This window comes from Bactrocera dorsalis, chromosome 1 (genome assembly GCF_023373825.1).
Source record: "Bactrocera dorsalis isolate Fly_Bdor chromosome 1, ASM2337382v1, whole genome shotgun sequence".
Taxonomy (NCBI): domain Eukaryota; kingdom Metazoa; phylum Arthropoda; class Insecta; order Diptera; family Tephritidae; genus Bactrocera; species Bactrocera dorsalis.
Window position 1 is genome coordinate 97,425,433 of NC_064303.1, and position 27,359 is coordinate 97,452,791.

At 33.9% G+C, this 27,359-nt stretch overlaps 3 protein-coding genes across 4 annotated transcripts in view; all 3 read left to right on the forward strand.

The window, feature by feature from the left end:
- The window catches only part of LOC105228749 (protein YIPF6), a 58,736-nt gene that overhangs the window by 29,898 nt on the left and 1,479 nt on the right, over positions 1 to 27,359 (forward strand). The gene's annotated exons all lie outside the window — the stretch shown is intronic.
- Positions 562 to 7,934, forward strand: LOC105228751 (uncharacterized). 2 transcript variants are annotated; one of them, XM_049458597.1, is made up of 5 exons: positions 562 to 567; positions 2,520 to 2,595; positions 6,849 to 7,363; positions 7,417 to 7,523; positions 7,587 to 7,934. In XM_049458597.1, exons 2-5 carry the CDS (start codon positions 2,531 to 2,533, stop codon positions 7,719 to 7,721), a joined length of 822 nt encoding a protein of 273 aa, XP_049314554.1. In that variant the 5' UTR covers positions 562 to 567; positions 2,520 to 2,530; the 3' UTR covers positions 7,722 to 7,934. The 2 variants fall into 2 exon arrangements, with proteins under 2 accessions (XP_049314554.1, XP_049314526.1); XM_049458569.1 differs by lacking the exon at positions 562 to 567 and having other exon boundaries at positions 2,474 to 2,595.
- LOC105228750 (uncharacterized) lies at positions 11,552 to 26,623 on the forward strand. The gene is made up of 4 exons (XM_011208699.4): positions 11,552 to 11,774; positions 11,864 to 12,185; positions 12,484 to 12,670; positions 26,056 to 26,623. Exons 1-4 carry the CDS (start codon positions 11,710 to 11,712, stop codon positions 26,304 to 26,306), a joined length of 825 nt encoding a protein of 274 aa, XP_011207001.1. The 5' UTR covers positions 11,552 to 11,709; the 3' UTR covers positions 26,307 to 26,623.

Consider the following 27,359-nt stretch of genomic DNA (forward strand, 5'->3'; position numbering starts at 1 on the left):
TAGATTTTACTAAATGGTTTTAGACGCAGTCACTCCGGCTTTGAAAGTAAATTCTTTGGTCAGGTACTAACTAGTAATAGCATATAACAAATGACACTTCCTCTTCATTCGAAATACCACGTGAGAAGATAGAGTGGCACAACGTAAACGAATGAGCCGCTTTTGGGAACTCAGATAAAACGATTTGAATTTCGTGCAGTGATAAAATTCTTATTTTTGGAAGGTGTAGCAACAAAAGAAATTCACAAACTAAAGTTAAAAATGTATAATGATTGTACACCTACAATTAGAATAGTAGGAAGATGGGTTGCTGAATTTAAACGTGGTTATACTCGTACAAGCAAGACGATTCACGTGAAGGACATCCAAAAAGCGTATCAACACCAGAAATCAAAGCCAAAGTACAGGATATGGTTTTGGAAAATCGTCGATTGATTGAGAGATATTTAGTAGAGGCTCTATACGTCTCATTGGTAAGTGTAAGCCATATTTTAAGGAGAAAATTGGGTTTTAGAAAGCTGTGTGCATAATGGGTACCGCACTCGCTAACAATGGAACAAAAACACAATCGAATGCGACTTTCGCAGCAACATTCGGAGCGTTTTAAAAAGGATAAAGTGGGTTTTGTGCGTCAATTCATCACTATGGATGAGACCTGGGTCTATTACCATGATCCTGAATCAAAACAAAAGGCTAAAGAGGGGTGTGTACCTGGTTGTTCGGCTTCGAAACGATGTCGTGTCCGGAAATCGGTCAAGAAGGTTTTAGCATCAGTTTTTTAGAATGCGAGAGGAATTTTATTTGTGGATTACTTGGAAAGACCCGGTTTGCAGAAGAAAAAATTATTTTTCATCAGGACTATGCAACGTGTTACCAGAACATTTTGACAATGGCTAAAATCCATGAATTAAAGCTTGAGATGTTGGAGCATCAACCGTATTCACCAGATTTGGCCCCCAGCGACTTCTATTTGTTTCCAGAACTCAAAAAATTTATGCGTGGCAAGCGTTTTTCATCAAATGAAGAGGTCATAGAGGCTGTTGAAGCGTATTTTGCAGGCCTTCCGGATTCTCACTTCAGGGATGGAATCCACAGACTGGAGGATCGTTAGAGCAAGTGTATGAATGTTCAGGAAGATTATACTGAATAATAAAGTGTATTTTGAAACATAAAATTGTGTTTTTCTTATCAAACAACAAAACTTATTGAACAACCTGGTTGCTTCATATGTGATATGAGAAGATAAATAGGGGGAAAAGATTTTTGAATGTAATAAGTGAAGAAGTAATAAGCTTATGTGACAACTATAACCCCAAGTCGATAGAATTGAGTGATCTGTTCTCCTTACGGCTATTGAAACATTTATCATTACCGTTTACTGTCTACTTGAAATTCATGCTGTGAGATTGGTTGAGTTGCGCTTCGAGTGTTCGTGGGGTAGCTGAGTTTAAATCAATTTAATACGAGTATATTCTCTATATACTCTCTTGAATTGGTCTAAGTGGTTCTGAACTAGTACTAGTGTTGCAATGAAACTTTCAGCTGTGCTTCTTTAGTTGTCGTGCTGTACTGACCATTGTAGTGTAGTTAGAGGCGCGCAAGCGTGTTCACGTGCTGCTTCGCATGAGGTCCGCATGGCGTATAATTGACGTAGCTGCTAATATATTTTCTGTGCGTTTTTTTCTTTTTTGAGTGCAGCACCGTTGAGTTGTGCGATCAATGTAATAAATCGCTAACTTGAGTAGCTTTACAAGTGTCATTGCGCTGTGTAAGAGTTACTAATCAGTGCGTTTTCTTTTTAGAACAGAACTTGTGAAAGTCATAAAATTTTAAAAAGTGATTTTCTGTTCTTTGTTGGTGGTACACTCAGAAGCAACTTGAAATACAAGCAATGCACTCAGACAGAAATAATATTGTTTTTGTTGTTTTCGACTACTAAATGTTTAATAATCTAATTATTAGTGTTGTCTGCCGTGCTTCTGGTTTCTGTGGCATTTGTGTCTGTGTATATGTGAGCGTGTTTGCTTTTGAACGCGATAACGGTGCGATGCCATCATCGGCACCGATTATAATTGTGATTTTGTTTATTTTGTTGATGTTGATAAGTTCCGTTTAGTTGCTCTGAAATATTTCTATGCATATATGTATGTATATATACGTGTAAAATAGTTTATATATACATATATGTATACATATACTATATAAAATCAGCAAATAATAAAACTTAATAGTTGAGATTTAAAGGCTACATTTTGAGCCAAGCGAGCTCAGTAGCTGATTGTATTTCGAAATACTCAGTTGGTACGGTTTTGGTTGATTTTTTTCGATTTTCAAAAATTAAAAACAAAAAAAAACTTTTTTAATTCTTAAAAAAATATGAAAATTGCTCTTAAATTTCGTTAACTTTAAAATAAAACCCAAAAATTATTGCAATTAATCTAAATTCGCTCACGTGTGATCTTTATTCTTCAAGCACCCCAGTGGCAGCTACTTTATAACGAATAACAACAACAAATACGCCATATACGAAATGCCTGAGAAACGTGTAGTGCCTGTGATTGGCTCTTTGGCTGACTTTGAAAGCAAATTGCCTGGGTGAGTTGAGATTTTGTTTGAAGAGGCTATCACATCATATATGTGTATGTATGTATATACATTTGTACATACTGTTGCACTTGTTCAATAACCAGCTTACGTTGATTAACAACTGATAAAGCAAAGCTTAGCGTGCATAGTTTTTTTTTCTGAAATAATGATAGCAAAAAGCAATTAGTATTTATAAAATTTCCTGTGCTTTGACAAATTTAAGTGATTTTAAAAATCTTATTTGGCATAATACATAATTACTTTGAGAGACAAAGGCTGATTAACAATCGAGTGGAATAACTACTTTGCTTACATAAATATAATTATGTACATAGAGTCAAATGGATGGTTTGAGATGAGTGGAATGGGAGCAAGTTTTGATTATATTTCAGGATTCCTACTTGTTTAAAAAAAAACACGGAAACTTCAAATTTAATGAGGAATGTTTATTATCATTCGAAAGAACATTATTTGGGATTTATTTTTTGAATACGAGTATTAATCTCTTTCAAATGTTGGCCTCGGGTACGTCTCAGAAGGTCCATCCATCGAGTCTAATTTTCGATAACTCGCTCGACGAAAGTCATACGTCATGTTTTACTCCAAGGCCTGAATTGAAACGGGATGATGATGGAAAATGTCTAAAGGTGTGATATCATATGATCTTGGTGGTCAATCGACTGGTCCAAAACGTGAAATTATGTGCTCACTGAAGTGTTCTCTCAATTAATTTATTGATTGATGTGATGTGTGAGAAGTGGCAACGTCTTGTTGAGACCAAATGTCACCGAGTTCACGAACTTCAATTTCAGGCATCAAAGAGTCGGTTATCATGGCGCGTTAACGGTCGCCATTGACGGTTACGTACTCACTAGCATAATTTTTGAAGAAATATTTATTCTACCGGACTACAAATCACACCAAACCGTTTTTTCTGTATGGCAGCTCTTGAATCTCTTCAGGTTGTTCTGCGTCCCAAATGCCAGAAATGGGCCTCATCGCTGAACAAAATTGGGTTCGAAAAGGTCGGATCTTCTTGGAATTTTTCAAGAGCCCATAGAGCGAAGCGATGTCACTTGAGAATGTCAAACGGCTACGGTTCTTGCACAAGCTGTATTTTGTACGATTTCATTTTAAGATATTGACGTAAAATGCGTCAAGTCGTTCCATACGTTAGTCCGAGTAGTTGCGCCGAATTGATTTTCCATGATCTTCGTGTACAATCTCAGCTAATGTTATATATTCTTCACTGTTTGCTGGACATAGTCTATTCGGTTGTCCAATAATGAATGCTTTGTCTCAAGATGGGCGATGGTGCTGCGAATAGTACGCTCAGTAGGGCGATTACATTGACCATAAGTTGAGCGAAGCGCGCGAAACACATTCCTTCCTTCGTCTTCTACTCGGATCACTGATTAGAGTTATTATGAAAATTTGACAATATTTTAGTTAAGATTAATATTCTAAGTAGTGCACTCAATTTGCTAGGTTTTTTTAATAGTTGGAAGCGATATATGAATTTTTCTACCTGATAATAATAAAAAACTAGAAAACTGCAATGCGGAGCCTTGTTACGAATAAGAGCTCATACTTGGAGAGGTTTTCATAGAGGTATTTAAGAACCTTTTTTTTTATGCATATATTGTATATATGTACATATGCTATTTATATTTATTTGCATGGTGTATATGTTTGTATTCATAAGTATGTAATTGGCATTCACCTTTCTGATAGCGACATAGATAATTTGTATGAAGTAATTAACGAACTCATGTGTATGTCTAACATTTTTCCACGCTGTCTGCATGTTCTGTTGTTGTTTTTGTAATATAATATAATATATTACCTTAGCAAAATAATTGTGCACACCAAGTGTTTATTTATTCCGGCAATCAGACATACAATTTATTCCTATATAAATATATATGTATGTATGCATAAAGTTATAAGCCTGTACTTCACTCGCCATACGAGTGATAAATGTTTTGGTTGAGAATCATTGCAGATGGATACAAGTTAGTTGAGATATACATAAACATGTATGTACATTTATATTCGCAGTGTAACAAATATTGTGTAAAAGATAAGAACAATTGGTTATAAAACATAAAAATAGTATAAAAATTTATATCTATGGTATATTTATTATATATAGTATTATAGGTTAGCTGCCTTTAAATGCTATATTTATTTGCATCTACAGTAAAGGACAAAATGTTCACGAATATATGTGAGCCAAAAATAGTAATACTTTGTTCTTATTTGAACATTTTTAAATTATTCTTCAAAATCTATGTCGTGTCCCTCAAAGTAATCCCCCTTGGCCCCAATACACTTGTGCCAACGTTTTTCCCAATCCTCGAAACAGTTGTTAAAGTCAATTTACGGAATAGCTTTTAATGCGTGTACCGATTCACGTTTAATATCTTCAATTGACTCAAAACGGTTCCCCCACAGCGGTCGTTTGAGTTTGTTGAATAGCCGGAAGTCACACGAAATTCGGAGTGCACCACACCTCGATATTTGTAGAAACTCACGAAGAATCATATCGTACATTACATGGTGTTTGCCACGATATTCGGCCGGTTGTTCATCCGTTTCTTGGTCGTAAGCCTGGCTGCCGGAAAGCACTGTTTCATAGAGGTTAATGCGATGCTGTTTTATGAAAAAAATTTGGTGTTTTTAGAACCAACAGTGCTTTCGCTTTTCTAAGGCCTAAATGATCTTTCAAAATGGCTTTCACTGATCCTTTCGATATTCCAACGATACCACTAAGATCTCTGACTGTTTGTCATCGATTCTCAAGTACCAATTTCTTTATCTTATTGACGTGTTGATCATCAGTTGATGTTGACGGGGGTCTTGGTTCGTCGTCAACACGTTCTCGAGCTTCTTTGAACAATTTGTACCAATCAAAAACACTTGTTCGCGACAAACAATTATCACCGAAGGTCTTTTCCAACATTCTATACATTTTGGCACCAGAAATTTGATTCCGCAAACTTTAATGGAACTTCTTTGTTGAATAATTTCACTCAGAATGCATTTTATGTATCTCAAAAAAAAAAAAACAAGCTTATTATAAACACTAATGGTTATTTTGATGCGACACTTGGCACAAATGTCACTGACAGTCATACCAACGTCGAAAAAAAAATATTGCGACGAATGGGTTTTCCTACAAAATTTAAATTTAAAAGTCTTAATACTTACTTTTGCGCACAGCAGTTTTGAAATAACTTATTGAGTTCGAAAGCATATTGGTTTTTTCGTGTACCGGTTTGCCCTTTACTGTATAATAATATATATGTAAACATATTATCTTTTGCCTTTATTGCAAATAAATTAAATATCAGACTCCAGCTGTTAAACAGTATTGTTGCAAATTAGAGCCACTCTATGGATATTTAACCGCACAAACATTCTGACATACCTAAACATTTATAAATCTGCATGTAAATACATATATTTGTATGTACTGAGTAAATATCCGAGTCATGCTAATAAAAGCGTGATCATACAGTGCGGAAGAAATATTGACGCGTGCTTGGCGTCTGATTGAGCATTCGTAATATGGTTAAGAATAGGAATTCATAATAATACCGATATTATGATTACAAAAATTCGCTAATTGGATTGATGGTAGTTAATGAATTCAAATACTGATTCATTTCAAAAATGAGTTGGCAATTTCTCTTTTAATGATGCTCTTTGAAATATACACAATATATAAAGAAAATGTGGATGAAATCCATATTTTTACTATTTTAGTGGCTTAGATATATATTTAAAGGCTCGAAAGCAAATATCTCGATTTTGGAGGCTAAATTCAATAAACGAAGTAATTATTTTTTACCTTTGACTGAGTCTCTCGAAAAGTTTATTCGGCCTTATACCCAGGAAAAAAGTCAGTTTTGTCATACAGGGCCATTTTTCTGTCACTCCGCTAGCTAAATCAAAATATTATAGACAACGGGGGTGCATTATGAAGAATGTGTTTTATATAGTAGTTTTAAAGGATAACACATGTGATATCCCATAATAAATGCAATAATATGCCATTAAATAGATTTCAAAATCTTTTCTTTTCAATCCTTTGTGTTTTTTGAGATGATGAGGGCTCTTCTCTTAATCTATTTGGGATCTCATAATTTCATATATCATTTCTAATATTACTAATTCGCTATATCACTCTAAATATCAAAAATTCAGACTCATTACCAAAAAAATATAGTAAATGTGTTTTCAAAATAATACCACAGTTATCTGAACTCAAACGCGCCCCTCGCCTTACTACTCGATTACGATGGCACTTTGGTGGCCCTCGCCAATAATCCGGCGAATACACTTCTCACTGCGAATATGCGAAAATTGCTGCACCAATTGGCCGGACATCCGAAGGTCTTCTTGGCGCTTATCTCCGGACGCGGACTGCGTGATGTGCAATCATGCTTGGGCATACAAGGAATCACTTACGCGGGCAATCACGGCTTGGAAATCGAGAGTGGCGATGGTACACGTCACGACTATGCACTGCCAGCTGAACTCCAGACGCGCTACACGACTATCGTAAAAGAATTGACGGAAAAGTTAGAAAATAACGGTGCATGGGTTGAGGATAAGAAGGTATCGCTAACCTTTCACTATCGCCACGTGCCCGCCGATTCGGCCGAACATTACAGACAAGCGGCAAAGGCGATAATTGAGTCGCATGGCTTCCGGGCAAATCAAGCGCATATGGCGGTCGAGGCGAAGCCGCCAGTCAACTGGAACAAAGGTGAGTGCATTATTATTTGTGCAGCAAATTGTTTAAATATTGTTTTGTTTTAGGTGAAGCGGCATTGCTCATTTTGAAAAATCAATTCGGTGATGATTGGGCTAAAAATATCAAAGTGATATTTGCCGGCGACGACAACACCGACGAGGATGCCATGCGGGTAATTAGCGATGCTTGATGTTAAAAAAGTAGTTAATTGGTAATAATATCTCTGTTTACATAGTTATTGCAAGGCTCTGGCATATCTTTTCGTGTTTCAACCGATCCTAATATTCAGACCTATGCTGATTTTCGCTTAGCGAGCCAAGGTGTGGTGGAGGATTTGTTGACGTGGATTAGCATTACTTATAACCAATAAGACAGGCATTATAAATACTTATACATATACATATACTATTGTATAGTATTTATTACTGCTTCATTGGTTCTGTATACTTAGGGCGTCATAAAATGGTGCATTTACGAAATTTTCAAATATTTTTACATAAAATATGTGCGTTTAAGGTGATCAGTGATAATTAGCTCAATAAAAAAATTAGTGTGCAAATAAAATATGAATTTTTGACAAAAATAGTAGTTAAGGCTACAAAGCTTTTGGTTTGATACTTGACCATCCTTCGACGAATAGCGTTAGGTCCAACAGGTGTAAAGCGGTCTGACGAAGTTCTCGCTTAAAAAGTTTCTGCTAGTATGTTTAGTAGTCACGAGTACAAGAAACGACGACAGATTGTCAGTTTTCACAACTGTTGACCTTTTGTTGTATTGTGTGATCATCTAAGGGGCCAGACCAATCTAGAGCTTTCTAAAATGACCTAGCATTGACGATTTAAACTAGAAATAAAATAAAACGAATAGAATTTCTTTGCTTTAAGGCTTTATAAACTACTACTGTGCCCAAAATAAGGTGACATTTTGAATTAAACTGCGCGGCGAAGGATTTGAAGAATTATTTTTTTTTTTAGGTTGGTTACTGTCAGTCACATTTTATGTCGAATTTCATGTCAAAATATTCATTAGTGTTTGAGATACGTGCCGTTTTGTGAGCTGCTAAAAGTGAGTTTTTCGTTTTTTGCGATGTCGAAATTTGTTGAGTAAAGAATTTTATTTACGGAATCAATTTTCTACTGCGGATACGTTGAGGATGGTGCAGAAAGCCTTTGGTGATGAGGCTATGTCTAAAAAATTTTTACAAGTGGTATATCGAAGACGAAGAGCGTCCAGGGCGACCATCAACCTCAACCGACGAAGCTCACGTTCAACAAATCAAAGATTTGGTGTTGAAAATGCGTCGATTAACAATTAGAGACCTTCCTGATGAAGTTGGCATATCGAAAGGCTCAGCCAATACCATTTTGAAAGATGTTTTGAGCCTCAACCGCGTCAAATCTCGAAAACATTGAATTTTTTGGAAAAAGGCGTCGCCGTCGCGTTGAAGTATGTGAAACGATGCTTATAACTGGCGATGAGACTTGGATCTATGCTTACGACCCCGAAACAACCGACCAATCGAGCGAATATTGTGCCAAAAGAGAGTCGAGACCAAAAAATATGCCAAAGCCGCTCAAAAATCAAGGCCATGTTGAATGTTTTCTTCGATTATCGTGGTGCTGTGCATTATGAATTCCTTCCAACCGGTCAACCAGTCAACAAGGAATATTTTTGAACGTTATGCGTCGTTTGCGTAACGCTATCCGCCTAAAAAGGCCGGACTTGTGGAAAGACAATTCTTGGTTTTTACACACGATAATACATCATCCCATACTGCCATCGTAATTCGTGATCATTTCGCCAAAAACTCAACCCATATCGTTCCGCAACCACCGTATTCACCTCATCTGGCGCCGTGCGACTGCTGGCTGTTCACCAAGCTCAAAAGACAGCTCCGGGAACACCGTTTTTATACGATAGAGGAGATTCAAACCGCAGCGAAGACGGAACTGAAGGCCATCCCGCAAAGTGACTACAACCAGTGTTTCGAAGATTGGAAAATCCGTTGGCATAAGTGCATTGCATCGGTAGGGGATTACTTTGAAGGGGAAGAAATTGATTTGGAAGAATAAATAAAGATTTTTCAAAATAAATACAATGTCACCTTATTTTTTATATTGATATTTTGATACAAAATGGTAGCTACTAGGCCAATCTGCGGAGTCACCTTTTTAAGACAGTCGATGATTCTATGAACTCGTCAAATCTAAAGCCAAATAAATAAACTGAATTTTAAACTTTATAAAACTTAATAATAAATTACATCCGGCAGTTCGGTCGGAGGGAATACGAAGTGCACTACACCTCGATAGTTGGAAAAACTGTTTTTGGGGCTCCGGCTGCTATTTGCCATGATATTCGGCCGATTAATCGTCTGTTTCCGGGTCGTAAGCATAGCTTCAAGACGCATCGCTAGTAATAAAACATTTCATGACATCCTGGTAGACGAAAAGCATTATTTCACAGACGCTAACGCGACGCCGTTTTTCGAAAAAATTTAGTGATTTTGAAATCAATCGTGCTTTCAGTTTCCTTTGGTCCAAATGATCTTTCAAAATGGTTTTCACTGATTCTTCCGGCAAAGAGCACAGATATATTTCAATGAAGGGGTTTTCACGGGAAATTGAAATTACAAAGTCTTACTATTTTTGGCGCACGGATTTCATCTGATCTAATATAAACCATTTATTTGGAGATTACACTGTTGTCTTAGAAATAAATCTTACAGATATCTCGATAAATGAAAAGGTTTTTCATACAAGCATCTGATTTCGATCGTTCAACTTTGTATACATACCATATATACTTTGTAGGGACGTATAGGTGTTACAAACATCTAAAAGGCAAACTTAATATATATTGTTTAGGAAACAATTATACTTACGTCTAATTTATATGCTATAAAGCCTCGTAAAATCTTCAGAAAGCATGTGTTTTTACATCTGTATCTATTTCAGTAATATTAGAAACAATGTTTCAAAATGTATATTAATTTTCCAATACATATCTATTATATTGTATTTATATACAATTTGCATACACAGTACATAATTTATGCTCTCCTTAAGAGCGAAAAATTTTCGAGCGCTTTTTGCTCAAAAAGCTTTTCACACACAAAAGACGGCCTATAGGCAAAACTAATGAGGTGATTTATGGTTTTGTGGGATACGAGTATGATGCTGTGATTTGTGATAGAATATTTTTTTATTAAAGAATTCATGATATTAAAGGTTAAACAGGATCTTAGGTTATAAAGCACTTTAAACTTTATACTTTCGAAAATCAGTGCTAAAACGCCGGAATAAAATCTTTCACTTTAGTTAATAGTATTTTTAGGGTCAAAGCACTTCCATAGACAGTCCACGTCCAGGGGATTATACGTACGGAACATCTTTGTGCTTAGTGTATCAAAAGAACATAAAAAAATCAAGACGACGGGAAAGATCGTCATCCAAAAGTGTAGAAACAAAACAGAGATCGGTAAAGATAGATAAAGCAACATCTGGGTCAACCATGGTTGTCTAGTGGACAAGAATATGTATATCATACTATAAGTAATGAAAATATTCTTATAACTGTACTCATTGGTATAAATCAACTGCCGCATGGTGATGCCATCGTTTTTGTCAGTCATTGACCTCTTTACACTTTGAACTTATTGTTTAAATCTTTTCAGTATAATCTGGGAAAACTTGAAAACATATTTTTTCTCTTTCCTGCAGGCATGAATATGTCTCATATACAATATGACTATAAAATGTCGCGTAAATATTGTTTCCCCCATGCATGCTTCGTGTGAAAATGGAAAAGCTTCTTGCCGACACTTTCTAAGTAAAAGCCAAGTAACCATGTCTGTATTTCGATTTTAAAATTAGTATCCATAATATTTTTGAGAGCATCAAATGATCTCTTCTCTCTCATGAGATCGTTTTCGAGATTTATGCACTGAGAAATATTTCGATATTAGCCGTCATTCGGCGTCATCGTGGTATTTTGTCCAACTGTTAGGCTAAAAGCATGTTCTCTTCCAACATATTCCTTCCCATTTAGTACATGCATGCATACATACATATGTGCATACACAGCCTTTATAGCTTTCATCGATCTGTTCGTTAGAGTCGGCTTCGCCTTTGACTTCGTTTGTTGCGCGTTCGTCTGCCACCTTTTTTCCGATTTTCTGGCCTGCCGAGATTTTTGAATTGTTCATATAGTGTCAGTAGTATTAAAACGGCCGGTGGGCATCCAGCGAAATTTTCCGCTTAACTTGACAAATAATTTCCGTTGCTTTTTTATCGCTTTCCTGTGAAGGTGTAGTTGTAGTTAAAAATATACTATATATTGGAAAATAAAATATAAAAATGGCTGAACAAAAGAAGGCTCCACTTCTCAAGAAAGAGGAAGATTACGTGAAAGCGTTGGATGGGTAAGTTTGTGCTTAACAACAACCACTTGCGTTTAAAAATTATGGAAAATTTATACAATTATTTTTTTTTTCACAAAATTTGTATGCAGTTTCTTCACAAAAGAGGATCAGGTTGCGTTGTTGCTCGATTACGATGGCACATTGGCTCCCCTTAGCGAAGAGCTCTCAGCCATGCCAAAGGATACTGAGATCAATATCAAGAAATTAGCTGCTAACGACAAAATCTTTATGGTTGTCTTCTCCGGCCGTGATTTAGCCGAAATTAAGAACCACTTGAAATTCCCCAATGTTACCTATGCCGGTAATCATGGTTTGGAAGTTGAGTATCCATCGGGCAAGAAATTCAAGATTGAAATGCCAGAAGAACTCTTGAAGAAACATCAAGAACTCGTCAACGAACTTAAAGAAAAGGTAATTTGGAAGGTGTGGGTGTTGTGAAAAGAGTGAGGGGTGTTAAAAGAATATATAATATAATAAGTAGTGCAGGAAATGGAGAAAAAAAAGTATATCCAAATGAAGATAAATGTTGGAGACCTTAAAAAGCTTAAAAAACAAACTTGCAAATATTTGAAAGTTGAAAAATTTAGCATATAAAAGTCTTAATATTTCATAGTCCAAATTTACTTTCATGCTATCCAGTTATTCATTACTAATTCTACAAATCTCCTAATAATATGTACCAAATTTCTCCAAATTTTTTCACCCACAGGTGGTTTTGCACGGTGCCTGGGTTGAGGACAAGAAAATCTCCGTTACATACCACTACAAGGGTGTCAATGACAAACTGAAGGCCAAATTGATCGAAACTGCCAAGGGTCTGATTCAAGGACATGGCTTCCAGCTGATCGAAACTCCATACGCTTTGGAGGGCAAACCACGCGTCAACTGGGACAAAGGTGAGTTGTGCAATATAAATTTATTGATATTATTTTGTGAGGGTAAATTAGAAGCGGGTTACTGATGACTACAACTGTTTTAGAGTAGAAAAATTTTAGTTGAAACTCTGTTACACGAATTTGTATAGCTTCGTTGGTTAAGAGTTTTTGTTTAGTAAGTGAGAAATTGTTAACCGGCGGTTAGTTTTTGGCGAGAGTTTAGAAGAAACTCTACTATTTTAATAGCCGGCTTTTCGTTTTTAGCGAGAATTTGGAAGAAATTCTACTATTTCAATAATCGGTGGTGATCTTTTGGCGAGAGCTTAGAAGAAACTCTACTATTTAAGGGAATTTAAAATAAAATAGTGGCATAGGTACTCTAAAATATTAGAAAAAAAAGTAATTAGAAATAAAAAAAACAGTTAAAAGTAATGGTTAACATGTTGGTATAAGTAACAGTTTTAATATAACCAATACTTAACCATATAACCAATACTTAAGTGTAAGGATTTCAAACCTTTTAAACATATTACATATTCTAAACATTTTATTTAACTATTCACAAATATTTTATAATTATTGTCATCCTGCTTTTATGCGAAGTTGTTTTTAAGACTAGTAACCGGTAAATTAATGGTTAAATTTGTGGTTAAATAGCATACCATTAACTGGTAATTAATGGTTAAATTTATGGTTAAAAAGCATTTTGTTTGCTTTGTGCCATTTTTGAGCTTCTGAATCATCGTACACAAAAATCTCAAACATTATAGTTATCAGGAAATAAATCATATGATTTCTTCAGCACTAAAATTAGATCCTTCAAAAGCAATTACCCATATACCCACACACGCAATTTCGCTTCGAATCAAAAGACTAATTGTTTCGTATTTGTTAATTAAAAATCATTACTAAGCAGCTATTTTCGACATCTAAATACCTATGAATTTAGTGTTATTACCACAGGATAGAAACAAAAATTGAGAAAGAATACAAACGTTTAAAAGAATTTAGTTCAATTCTAAAACAGTTGCCATAATTTGTCACGGCACATAAATAAGCAATTGGTTATGTGGGTAGCATAGCACCGCTGCATAGAAATGGTATGTTTCATGTTTTGTTTATTATTTTTTTGCTATTTTATAATATCTTTGTTTCTATATTGTATTTTTGCGCGGCTCTTGTTGACCTCATTGGCCGTCCAACAAATCAATCAGCTTTTCAAAAAAAATTCGAAAATTTTTTTTCGACGCTCAAGTTTGGCGCTGAAGCGAGCACCTGTTTCAAGCAATTAAAATTTTATTTTAATATGATTTATTTAATTCAACGCACAGCATAAGAAAGCAAAAGTAAAAGTTTACAAAAGTGCATAAATAAAAATAAATTTAATTTAAATGCATGAAATTGAAAAACAAGCTTACAAAGTGTATATACACATGTATCTATGCATGTGTGCGTAAGAATACATAAATTACTATGAAAATATTGGCGAAAACAGAAACAAAATATATTTTTTCTGCGCCATATAAATTTTTATTAAGAAAAATGAGCCGTGTGGGCGTTCGAAAACAAAAACAAAAATAACTTACGAGAAAAAAAAAACAAAAAAAATATATACATATATAATACAAAAAAAAAATTATAACACTAAAAATACGCCGCAAAACACAATGCTGCCACTTGTCAACAAATAGAACAACAACAGCGGCATGACGTTTGAAAAATAACGGTACACACAAAAAAGCGCAAAACAAATAAGCTATAAAGCCGCCTGCAAGCAAACTTGAGTGTCTAAAATTTAAATTCAAATTCCCAACCTGTTTAAAACATTTAATTATTCATCATGAAAGCTAAATTTACAAAAACAAAAAAAAAATTAGAAAATACGCGCACAAACTCAATACATTATATGCAAATAAAATATACTTTTATAATTTCTCAAATATACATACGCCTACTGTGTATTGTGTATGTGTGAAAAACACTAAGTATGCATGTATGCGTGTGTGTGTGTGAATGAGTGTTTGTACTGCCCGTTGGATACAATTCGGCATGTATTTCCAATCGGTCTAGCCAGTGGTCGCCTACAACGACGCCGCTGTCATTGATACATTCGTATGTATGTATGTATGTATGTGTGTGTGGCATGTAAGTATGGGTGTATGACTCAGAAGTCGATTTCCCGGGCAAAACGTTGGAATTGACGGGTGCGTTGATATTTTTAAGATTCTTATAGAAGAAAGCCATATTATTATACACATTTATTTAGAATACATGCATACATACAACTGTAAATAAAATCGAGTCTATGATTGCGGAATTTTTTCAAAAATTTTCGGTATAAAAATATACAAATGGATATGTATGAATTTCTGTCATAAAATTTCCTTTGATAAATATTAAAAAATGCAGGAAAAAAATGAAAAAACAATATTTTTTCAAACAAAAAACCCAAAATAAGAAAAAAATATTTTTCAAACAAAATTTCAAACAAAATATTTTTTTGGATATGAATATATTCTTACTTGATATATGTATGTACATAAAATGCAAAAACATATATATATATAGAAAAGTGCTAGAAAAAAATGTAAAAAATTATAATTATAAGAAACGTCAAAAACACTTTTTTTTACTTCTACCGAGTCGAAATAAAAATAAACAAATGGATATGTATGAATTTCTGTCATAAATTTTGCTTTGGTAAATATTAAAAAATGCAGGAAAAATTGAAAATTCTTGAAATAATTAAAAAAAATAAAAATATTTCTTCAAACAAAATATTTTTTTTGGATGTGAATATATTCTTACTTGGCATATATCAAAAAAATTATCAAATATTAATTAAAATTAAAAAAATCTAAAAAATATATATTTTTTCTATTTTTGCAAAAATTTTCGAAGTAAAAATATAACTATGAATATGTACGAATTTCTGTCATAAAATTTCGTTTGATAAGTATTAATAAAATTAAAAAAATTGAAATTATAAAAAACGTAAAAAAACATTTTGCCTTGATGTACATCAAATAAAAATTAAAAAGTGCAAGAAAAAGTAAAAAAAAAAAATAATATTAAAAACAAATCGAAAAATATTATTTTTCCTTCTAGCGCCCAACTGAGAAAATACAAAAAAAGTAAGGTCATTATAAGATTTCCCAAACGTTTGATAAAATTGCATTTTAAAGTATTCAAAGCCACAAACTATAAATATATATTCGGTTTATATTAGCAATTGGAAAAAGATTTCGAAAACATTTATTATGTTTTAAAGCCCTATTTAGTCAATAAATAAAGCTTTTACAAGCAATTTAAACTTAACCACTCATTAAATTATAAAACGCTATTTTGTATAACGGTTAACCGCAGTTTAGCTGTTCATTAACTTTCAGCGAATAATTTTTAAATACTTCTTAGTTTCTAGGACTGTGATTTACGCATGCTGATGCTCGTACGGTAGCCTATTTATCTGAAATTTGTCAAAAAACACAACGAAAAAAATTTATGATCTCATATACACTAAGCAAAAATATAAAAATAAATTTCGAAAGTAAGAAAAAAACTAACAGCTGTCAATATTTGCCGCAATTTTGCTTAAAGATTTATAGTATTTTGTATTCTGGTTTTGTAGGCCGACAAAAGCTTTAGCCGCTGTGATTAATTGTTAAGGATGCCAGACAAAAAATAGAAAAGAACAAAACAGAAAAAAAAATAATAGAAAGAATTATATACTAAGAGGTATATACTAGTGGATCATATACTTAAAATAAAAACTCAGTAGGCCAAAATCTATATATGCGGTACAAAAACAATACTCCAATCATGTGAAAACTCAGGAATCTTTGATTTTTGTAGCTTATAAATGTTTTTAAAAATTTCTAATCGATGTTACCGTGTTCTTGGTTTCTTCACAGAAACATAATTTAATTTTTTGTTGGAATATAACTTAGGTTAGGTTTGGTTAGATTGGGTTAGTTTAGATGGCTGATCTAGAGAGATCGCACGTGGACTTCTATATGTAGTCCTTTGTGATGTCATAGAAAAGAACAAAGGATCGAACTTATAAAGTAGCAAAACACTTAGCAGCCAAAAGAAATTTGCACAGGCGTTTAATTTCGATTTCCGCCAGTTCAGTGTAATGAATGAAGGTATGCGCTCTCAAGTCTTGATCTCCCAAACGTGGGAAGAAAGTGTTGAGTTGTTTCCACCTCACCGTCTTTCATACAGCTTCTGCAGATAGCGTCTCTTAACATTTCCAGCCTTACAGCATGGACGCCAATAGGGCAATGGCCTCTTAAAAGCCCACAAATAGGGAGAGACTAGCCTAATAGATCAATCTATCTCTGGCGATCGATCTTGGGCCAAAAAGCTTTTGTGACGTGTTAAAAGCCGCACGACTAGGGAGAGGCTAACCTTACTGAGGTCAAAGAGATCACTAAATCTCTTGCGATCGATCTATGATCAAAAGACTTTTGCGACTTCACAGGTACCGATAGCGTCCCAGCGCTGACCAAGTTTCCGCGTAGCCCAGCTATACAATAGTAGAACACAAGAAGTTACGGGAGTACCGATTCGCTTTCATTCTTCTGATAGTGGCTTTCAGCTTTAAAATTTTTTAGCGATTCCGTTGTGGTCTAGCACCCATACCAGTCTTATGACAAATACACTAGATGCTATTGATAGCGAGGTTAGGCGCTACTGGACCAAACCTGAAGGCACTCTTAATGAGTTCAAGGCTAGTATCGCTGCTCTGCTATCTAAGTGGATGGTCACTTCTCTGAAGGAGGCTGCACTCGAGAGCAGTAAATCTATTGCTACTTTAATGGCTGCAACCTCAGCTTGAAAAAAACTGCAATAGTCAGGAAGTCTGAAGCTGGAGTTGATAGAGAGCTTCTGACAGTAAACTACATATTGATATAAATATGAGTAAAGGTCTCGGATTTTTCAAAAAATATGGACTATCCATTCTGAAGGTCTCCTTTTTGAGTTTTAAAAAGCGCTATTGAAAATTTTAAGAAATATTTTTTTTTTTTAATTTTGTAAATATTAAATAGTTTGACAGTTAAAAAACCATATTCATATAAATAACTTTGTTTTCAACTCGAAAAAAATTCCAGGTTTGGCTTGAGCCTCTGTTTCCACTTTATAAACAAGGTTAATGTAAGAAAAAATAAATATTTAAGATAATTTCATTTGTGGTTTAAAAATACGTGTATTCCTCCACCATTTTGTATACTAATCTACAATTTTTTATTGCCACTCAGCTGCTTGGAGCATTAGAAAATCTTCTGCCAGTGTGACAACAAATTAGTCAATTTTATAGCATTACTTTGTCAATAAAAAAAAAATAGACTCCAATGCATGTGCACTAAGAAGCTTCCATAATATTTAAAAATACCAATGCTCGCTCTCCATTGTGCACCGTTGCTGAGTGTTTAGCCTACTTCCATAGAAAACATTGGTGCCGTCTGCATTTGAATTATGCAAAACGCAACGTTGGCGCTGATGTTGAAGTAAAATTTAATACGGTACTTATGAAGAAGAAACAGCGTGTGAGTCTATGTGTGTGTGTGTGTGAGATACTGCAATGTGACTATAAATATGTAGGTGTTTATTATATACATTAAAGAAACTTATGTAAAATATATGCCACATATGTTGCTGATGCTGCAGCTTTCTTGCGGTTGAGATTTCAAAAAATTTGCAAAGCATGCAAATTCTTCAAATTCTGCGATAAAAATACTCTAATTACACCACAAATACAGAGAAGTCAAGATATATTAACTGCCATTTGCAATAATTATTTTTGCCAAAATTGATAAACAAACAGTAATTATAGGCCTAATGCAATTTGCTTTTGTTAATATACAAGAAAATACAAAATCGTTTACATGCAAACCATAAATTGGTGTGGCTTTTGTGGTTTATGTAATTTTGCACAACTTTCGGATGCTCAAATTTATCATGATGCGGCATTAAGAAAATAAACATTTCAATTTGTAATTTGCATTAAATTATTTATTTTGCTGCTTGTTTGGCAATTTTGAAAATTTTGAAAATGCAGTCACCCGGCCGCCAAATATTGATCGTATAGCATCATCGCCCAGAAGATTGATCGACAAATGGGCGGCGGCAGGTCGACAGATGGCCGAGAATGAGCGTTTGACAATTTTAGCGAATTGCTCAACAGGCAAACACATTAAGTAAAAAAATATGCAGTTCACTTCACTTCAAAAGCAAACAAATTTTGCAAATGTCACCATTCAATAATATTTTTGTACCCGTTTTGAGTGATTTGCTTCAAAGAAATAAACGAAATCTAATTGAGTTGATATTTCTTTGATGAAATGCAGATGCGTGATATTTGGGGAAGAAAGAGGTGAAAAAGGAAACAAAAATACTTTGTAGATACAAATAAGTACTGTTATAAACAAAAAATAGTAAGACTTTGTTCATTGTTTTAAAACTCGTAATTTTTGTGCAAAACCTAAAAGTTGTCGGCCAATAATTCTGACCTCTTTTTTTGAATAGCTTCGCACAAACGACGCATAACACTAAAATAGTATTCCTTGTTGACAGTTTGGCCGGTCGGAAGGAATTCAGAATGCCCCACACCTCTATAATCGAGGAAAACTGTCAACATAACCTTAATTTTTGACCATCTTAGATGTGGTTTTCGGCATCTTTTCACCTTTGCCACGATATTCGATCGATTGATCGTCTGTTTTCGGGTCGTAATCATAGATTCAAGACTCATCACCTGAAATATGGAGTTTTATAACATCCTGGTAGTCGGAAATCATTGTTCCACAGATGTTAACGCGACACTGCCGTTCGAAAAAATTGAGTGATTTTCGAACCAATCGCGCTTTCACTGTTCTTAGGCCTAAAGGATCTTTCAAATGGTTTTTACTGATCATTCCGATATTCCAACGGTGTCAGTGCGATCTCTGATTTTTAATCGTCGATTTTCATGCATCAATTCCTTTATTTCATAGACGTGTCGATTATCAGTTGATGTTGATGATCGTTCTAGACGTGGTTCATCGTCAACTCGTTCTGGACCCTCATTGAATAATTTGTACCAACCAGAAGCACTTGCAGGCGACAAACAAAACACCGAAGGTCTTTTCCAAAATTCTGAACATTTTGGCACCAGATATTTGATGCCGCATACGCAGAAGGTAGCTTAAAACTAAATGACTACAATTCAGTCTTTTACGTTAAAATTTTTGGCATAACAGAAGGTGCCAAGTGGGCTTCTGCTCTAATTAGGAAGTCCATAAATTTTCTAATAGTCAGCCAAACGGCAATTAAGACTCTCCGTAGCGCCAATACTAAGTCTCATTGCGTTAGTTTAAGCAAGCAGGCAATTAATAGGCTCTCAAGTGGTAACTTGGTGAATATAATCTGGCTACCTGGTCATAAAGAAATAGAAGGAAACGAAAAGGCAGACGAGTTGAACCGCTATGGTTAGCTTCAAACACAAATTCCTTAAGCTGGCCCAGACCAGTCAGTTTTTACCTCAGATCTTGGAAACCTAGAGAAATACCTCAGATCTTGGCACACTAGCAATAAAGGGCATACCACAAAGTTATATTAGGGAGTATCGATGGTAGATAGATCCAAAAGCTTCTACTTCTTGGCAAACGGGAACTTAGTATAAATGTAGGGATCATCACAGGGTACCTACCTTTAAGATCACACCTTCAGAAAATGGAAAAGGTGGATTCGGCGGATTATGGAGCATGCGGAGTATGATGAGACGCTGGAACATTACGTTTACAGCTTTACTTTACTTTGCCCAGCTTCCAGCGGGATGAGACCGATTATATTCTGTGGGTCCCAATGCTCCAATTCGAGCAACATTGCGCAGCAGGAGTGGTCTGTTGTTCTGGCGTCTCTCTTTTCAACCAACCAAGTCATAGACTATTCTAAGTATTGATTTAAAATGTTGTCCGTTATTTTTAAAAGTAAAACCTATCGAAATATGGAAAAATTATTTTGTTCTTCACATTTCTTATTGGGTGTGCCCAAACGCTTGGAAGCTATCCCTCGAGAAAATTATTTATTTCTAAAGGGGCACACTATATATTTCTGCAATTATTTAATTATGTTATTTATTTATTTGTTCTGATTTTATATTATTATCTTTGTATATATATTTAAATCAGTAGAGGTTATGAGAATTTCCATACACTATGTATCTTTCTACTACGCAGAGTCTGCTAATTAAACACTGGCGCTACTCACGTGTTTGTTTACGAATTGTTCAATTAATTCTTCCATTTAACCATATAAACAATTAAATAATCACTGTATACTATAATATTGGCATTCCTTCTGAAGTATTTATGCACATATACAAAAATTTATTAGAGTAGCCGAGAAATATTTCAAGAGTGATTTGTAAAATTGATTGGATGAAATTATTTTTGGGCAGTTGATTTGAAAATTTACATATATACATACATATTTATGTTATGAACAGTCTTCAGAAACCATCTTCGGTTGGCAAGCCTCTGTTTGAGCTCTGTTAAAAATTAAAAATCAACAGAATGAAAGTGGCGTATAGAACACTCATGTAGTATAACCTCTTTTCTATCCACTCTGTATGATACTAAAGCTTTGAAATCTTATATTATTTACTATATACGAGTGTTTGTTCGATTCGCCATACTCTAAAGTTAAGTCTCTCTAAGTGAAAACTTTTATAGGTAATTGTTGTCATTACCAAATGAAGGGGTTTTGAATCGCATATATATGTATAGTTGTTATATATATATATATATATCTGAAAACTTTTAACTGTATCCCAGCTGTTCTAGGTCTAACCGCATCAGTTCTGCGTCAACAAATGCAACAGCATACCTTCTGCTGAGTAATTTGGCGTCCAATCCTTTTCCTACATATTAATTTTACTAATGTGATTGAACAGAAACAGAAATTGCTTGACAAAAATGCACTCACGCAAATATTTACATATTTACAGTCGCTAATGCATAGACTTGGCCTCAACTGCACTTTCTGCTGTCATTTAGTTGTCTGCGCTTTGACTTGCCGCTGTCAAATTGCGGCTGGTGCCTGATTCAATAAAATTTCTCACTCCTTTCCCTTTCCGAATGCTATTTATATGTATGCCCATGCAGTGATGCACTGAGGCCCAAAAGCAGACATAATGCAAGATTTTTTTTACCGAAGCAGCTGCAAATATTCATTAAAAACAAAAACAAAAAAAAGTTTCGTAAAAATTTCAAATCACATAAAGCCGCTGTCGCATAGTCTAATGCGCGTGGAAATATACTGTGTGCGCACTTTTCACCGTCACGCCTACAAATTAGTTGTTATCTTTTTTATTTTCTGTTTTCTCTTCAGAGTTTTTAAGTTTTCGCTAAAAATAAAATGATCCTCTTTTCATTGTGTAATTGTGTGTGTCTCCTCTAGCGCAGGCAACGTTCTTAGCAGCGCGGGAGTGTCTCACAAATGGCAGCGAGTCTTTGTTGCATTGCTCCCCTCATGCTCCTACTACTTACTTACATAGGTGCACAAAAGTTGGTTTATTTTTTCAAAAGCTCGTTTTATTTTTTTCGTTTCTTTTTTTTTGTTTTGAAAATTATTTTTTTCGAAATATTTCTCTACTTTTGTGCTTTATTTCAGTCGTTGACTATAATAATTTTTTATGCGTTTCTTTTGATATTTTTCCGTTGTTTTCCACTTTGGTTTAGTTTGTTTGTGTTAAAAATGCTAAGATTTATGATTTTAGCAACAGTTTTTCATGTAGAAAGCTACTTTTTCGCTGAATTTGAGTTTGTTTTCTGGCGATTTTCAAATATATGTTGATATAGAAAATATTTTAAGTGCAAAAAGCAGAGTTAAAAATAAATAATTATAATTTTTGCTGCATAGTTTCATTTGTTTGGAGATTTTATCACTTGTGAAACTGAATAAAACGAAAATTTATATTTTAGTTTTGAACAGAATTGTGTTAAAATGGCGACTGAAATATATGTGGGCATAGTTATACTATACTAATTTAGTTTGAGATTTATTTAAAACAATTTTAAAAGCTTATTATATACCCTGTAAAGGCTATATTATGTTTGTCAGGAAGTCACACAAAAGAAACGTCCGTGAACCTTTTCAATATATGTATAAATATTGATTCCACGTTATCAGCAGAAACGATTTCGTTCGTCTGTCTGTCGGTTCGTTTCTATATACACCAACTACTCCTCAGTTTATGAGACATTAATCTGACATCCTTTTCTACCCAAGAAGCTTCATATATGTCGGAACAGCCGATATCAGACTACTTAAGAATATAGTTGCCATTCAAACTGATCGATCAAAATCAAGTCCTTATATAGAAAATTTGGCCGAGGTCGGCTTAGATTGAACGATCCAAATCAAGATAAAAATCTTTTTATACGCTTTTATGCTATAAGAAATGCAGCTGTAAGTAATATTTTAGCTTCGGTACAACCAAAGATAGCGTTTGTTCCTATTTTCTTGTAATTAGATTTAGTTTAACTAGAAAAACAACAAGAAAAACCCTTTTCCGATCAGTAAATAATGTCTGCTAGACAATTTTACAATATTTATTTAATTTAGCATTTTGTGTGGCTTGTTTTGTATCTAAACAATTTCGCGATCTCTCCACCTCGAAAACATCAATAGACTATAGCTTGTAGCTTTTTTCTAGTTTTTTTGACCACTATACTGGTTATAACGGGGTTTTCAATAAGAGCGTTATAAATTTTTTTTTTAAATAAAGCAAAAACGGTTTGGGATATCAATAAATTTTTTTATTCCGATGAAAGTACAAGTATATTCGATGCCATTTTATATGGAACTCGATTTCTTTTGCGTGGCCACAGCGGGTAAGCTTGCCGAAGTCCAGACGATGAACTCAATTTCCGATAGCTTTCAATCATCAAACGTCGCTGGCTTCTTGGTATGGAATATAGACTTGATGTAGCTCCACAGGAAAGATACTTGGCCATTTCGTAAGATAACACGTTCACCAAACTTGGTTTTCAATTAATCGATTGTGACAATCGATGTGTGGCTTGTGGCGCCGTCCTGTTGGAACCATATATTGTCCAAGTCCATATCATCTAATTTGGGCAAAAAATGTTTGGTTATCATTAAGCGGTAGTGATTCACATTCGCAATAACGTGCCGGTCTTGATATCATGGAAGAATGGCGGCGCCGGCCAATAAACCGTATTTTTTCGGAATTCAATGGTGACTCATAGAGTGCGTGTGGAATACAACATACATATATTCAGCAGCAATATTCTCGACAGTATGGGCACTTATTTGTCTCACTGGCACGGAACATTTAGTACTGTGCCTCTGGATTCAAATTTTTTCACCAGACGCTAAATTGTTGATCTGACAGGACGACTATGACGACCATAATTTGGACGTAGCGCTCTTAAAGTCGCCTAAAGTTAATTTCGGTAATAAATTTTAAAAATTTCGACTAAAATGAAAAACTTTACTAAACAGAAATGTCAAAAGAGAGGGAAAAAATATAGCGTCGTTTTCTGTCCCTATCGGTCTACTTTTATATCGTCTCTATGGAAACGCCCGCACTATATGACCAATTATGTCTGAAAAACTTCTGGCGTGTTAATATTATGAAGATGAAGATCATTTATGATCCAAAAGTGGAACATATTCGATCCCAACCGATATATATTTTCATATAAAAATCAAAAAGAATTAAATCGACTTAATACTTTTATAGACCAAAGTTGTCAATTTTAACTATGTATACAAAAATGACGTTAAAAATTCAACTTTCCAAGAATTGAATTAAACGATTTAATTTCTCTTTGGGATACAAAATTAACGGTACTTATTTACTTAATATATAAATATGTGAGTACATATCTAAGTAAAAATTTCTGCAGTGGAAATATTAGCCAAAAATAATATCTTCACACACTCCTATTTAATTTCAATTGTTGAAATATTATGCAGACATACATACAAACGTACATATGCATGTATTTACAAATGTACCGTTTCTGCATGGCAAATTCTCCTACTGCGTTGTGTTTGCAATCAAAAATTTTATGTTCGTACATATGTATGTATTTAATTAATTGCTACTGAGTGGGTGTTATTTGGATAATAGTATTTTTACTACATTCGTGTTAAACAAGCAACAAGTTGAGAATGCGAAAAAAGATAATGATGAATGCAAAGATAAAAACAAAAATAAAAATGAAATAAAATGCAAAAAAAAAAATTGAAGAAATAATATAATAAAAAATTAAAAAAAAAAATTTGACGTGAGCAAACATTTAATGCAACAATTTATGCATAGAATTATATGTATGTATAGTATGTACATATATTATTTTTTTACAAATATTTTTTGGCAAAATTTTAGAAATTCCGACGAAATTAAATTACTGCAATGTTTTTTTTTTATTTTTTCTAAAAAAAATGTAAGAACTAAAAATAAATTTCATATTTATGCAGCAATTTTAATTAAATTTATTAATTTTTTCACCATTATGAAGAATTTATATGCATATTTGCAACCACCAGGACATTTGTCTCTTGCACAGTATTTTAAATTTATTTATAAACTCGAGGAATTACATGTTTTTATTTTAAAGGTAGCAAAATTAAGGAATTAAAAAATAATATTAAAAAAAATCAAAAACATAAATTTAATAAAATGTCAGCAAAGTATATTTAAAAAACATTTATCAGTTTCGCAAAAATATATTTGCATAAAAAAAATAAATAAATTAGAAAAAAATCTAAAATTGTATTTGGAAAAAAATCTGGCCTTCTGTCACTTGAGTTCTGGTTAACCTTACCAAGACTCCTTTTCTCGTTAAAGAACCTTTTTTCTAATTAAAACTTAGCTGGCAGATGGTGACTGCCCAGACATTGAGAAAATGGTCTTTATAAATCTCATTTTAACTTGTAAAAGCTTAGCCGATTAGACAAGTTTTGGACAGTAGCGAATCGAACAAAAAAAAAAGGTATAAAACACATAGACTGGTATAAAAACTTAACTGACAGATGGCTGCTGACGAGGCATTGAGAAAACGACCTTTAAACAATTTTTTAATTTTAAACGCTATTTTGATTAGCCAAGTTTTGGACAGTGGCGAATTGAAAAAAAAACTGGTATAAAACTTATAAAATGGCATAAAAAATAGCGATAATAAGCTTAATTAATCATGGATGGTTCTAAAATATTAGACTAACTTTTCCAACAATAAATACTGAAAAATAAGAGTTTAGGCCAAGTACCTCAATTTTTACAATTTAGTCGTCAGCTGTGATTACTAGTTGCCCCAAAACAATATATTATATAAAACATGCTTCATTTCGAAAACTTAAACGCCATCCTCCTTTTCCTCTTTTATTAACAGGTGAGGGCGCCAAAATGATTTTGCAGAAACACTTCGAAGCCGATTGGGACAAGAAACTGAAGATCATTTACGCCGGTGACGATACCACCGATGAGGATGCCATCAAAGTACTCCATGGCTTGGGCAAAACTTTCCGCGTCTCTGAGCTGCCAACACTGAAGACTTATGCCAATTATCAAATCAAAACCGTCGAAGAAGTTGGCTGGCTACTGAAAGCCATTCAATCGGTCTATGAAGTCAAGAAGAAGTAAACATAGAAGTTGTCAATTTTTAAAATTCCACAAAAATAAAAAAAGAAAATGAGTAAACAGAAGGCGATAATTGTGTAGCGTTTTTATTTAACAACAACAAAAATACATTTTTATACTTGTATGTAGCAAGGAAACAATCACCATATTATATAAAACAAAATTATTATAATCTTACTGGACCACTAATTTTTGATTTAATTATAAATTATATAATTACGCATTAATTGTATTTACAAAGTGTTAAAAGAAATTCAATGTTTTTAAGGTCTAAAGGTGTGTGTTAATAAAAATTTTCGAAGAAAAAATAATATAAACTATAGTAGTTGTTTTATTTTGCACTCAAAAGAATTATGCAGGCATCTCGAGGGGTTCTTTGGCTAAATTCTAACGAAAATCAGGCCAACGTAACTGGAAGGGACCAGGTCTTTTATCCGGCCAAGGACTATCAACACGGCAGCATCCCTCCAAACTACTTCAGGGATGTTTTCTGTCACTACAACAACAAAATCCACAATATTTCTCTGAGGTTATATTAGTCAGTTGTGACAATAAGTTTAATACCGTTTCATGGTGTTCTAGGCGAATAGACGCGCTTGAGGCAAGAAAATAACCGTTGTTTCTCTTGTAGATATGAATGTTGGTTAGATCGTGTCTGAAATTGTCGGAGTTTAGTCATAATAGTTTAAATTTTTTTTTAATGTTTCTAGATAATGTTGTTTAATATTGATACCCGCTTCGATATCTGCAGGAAATCTTTTTCAAATGCTTTTAGAAAACGACACATATTTTTTTAAAGCTAGATAAAGCCTTATCACGGCCTTTTATTTAGTTTTATAAATATAATAATAATAACAATAACCTAAAATCGGTTTCTTTCAAATATACAGGACAACTGTAAACAAACAGACCAACTGTTCCCAGCAGCATATTGACATTATATACACAATTTTTTAATGAAATTAGAAAAAAACTATCATTGAACACTAAATGATCTATAATTAAAATATAAACACTAAAGTGCCTCAAAAAACTACTAAGTTCTTAAAAAAGCAT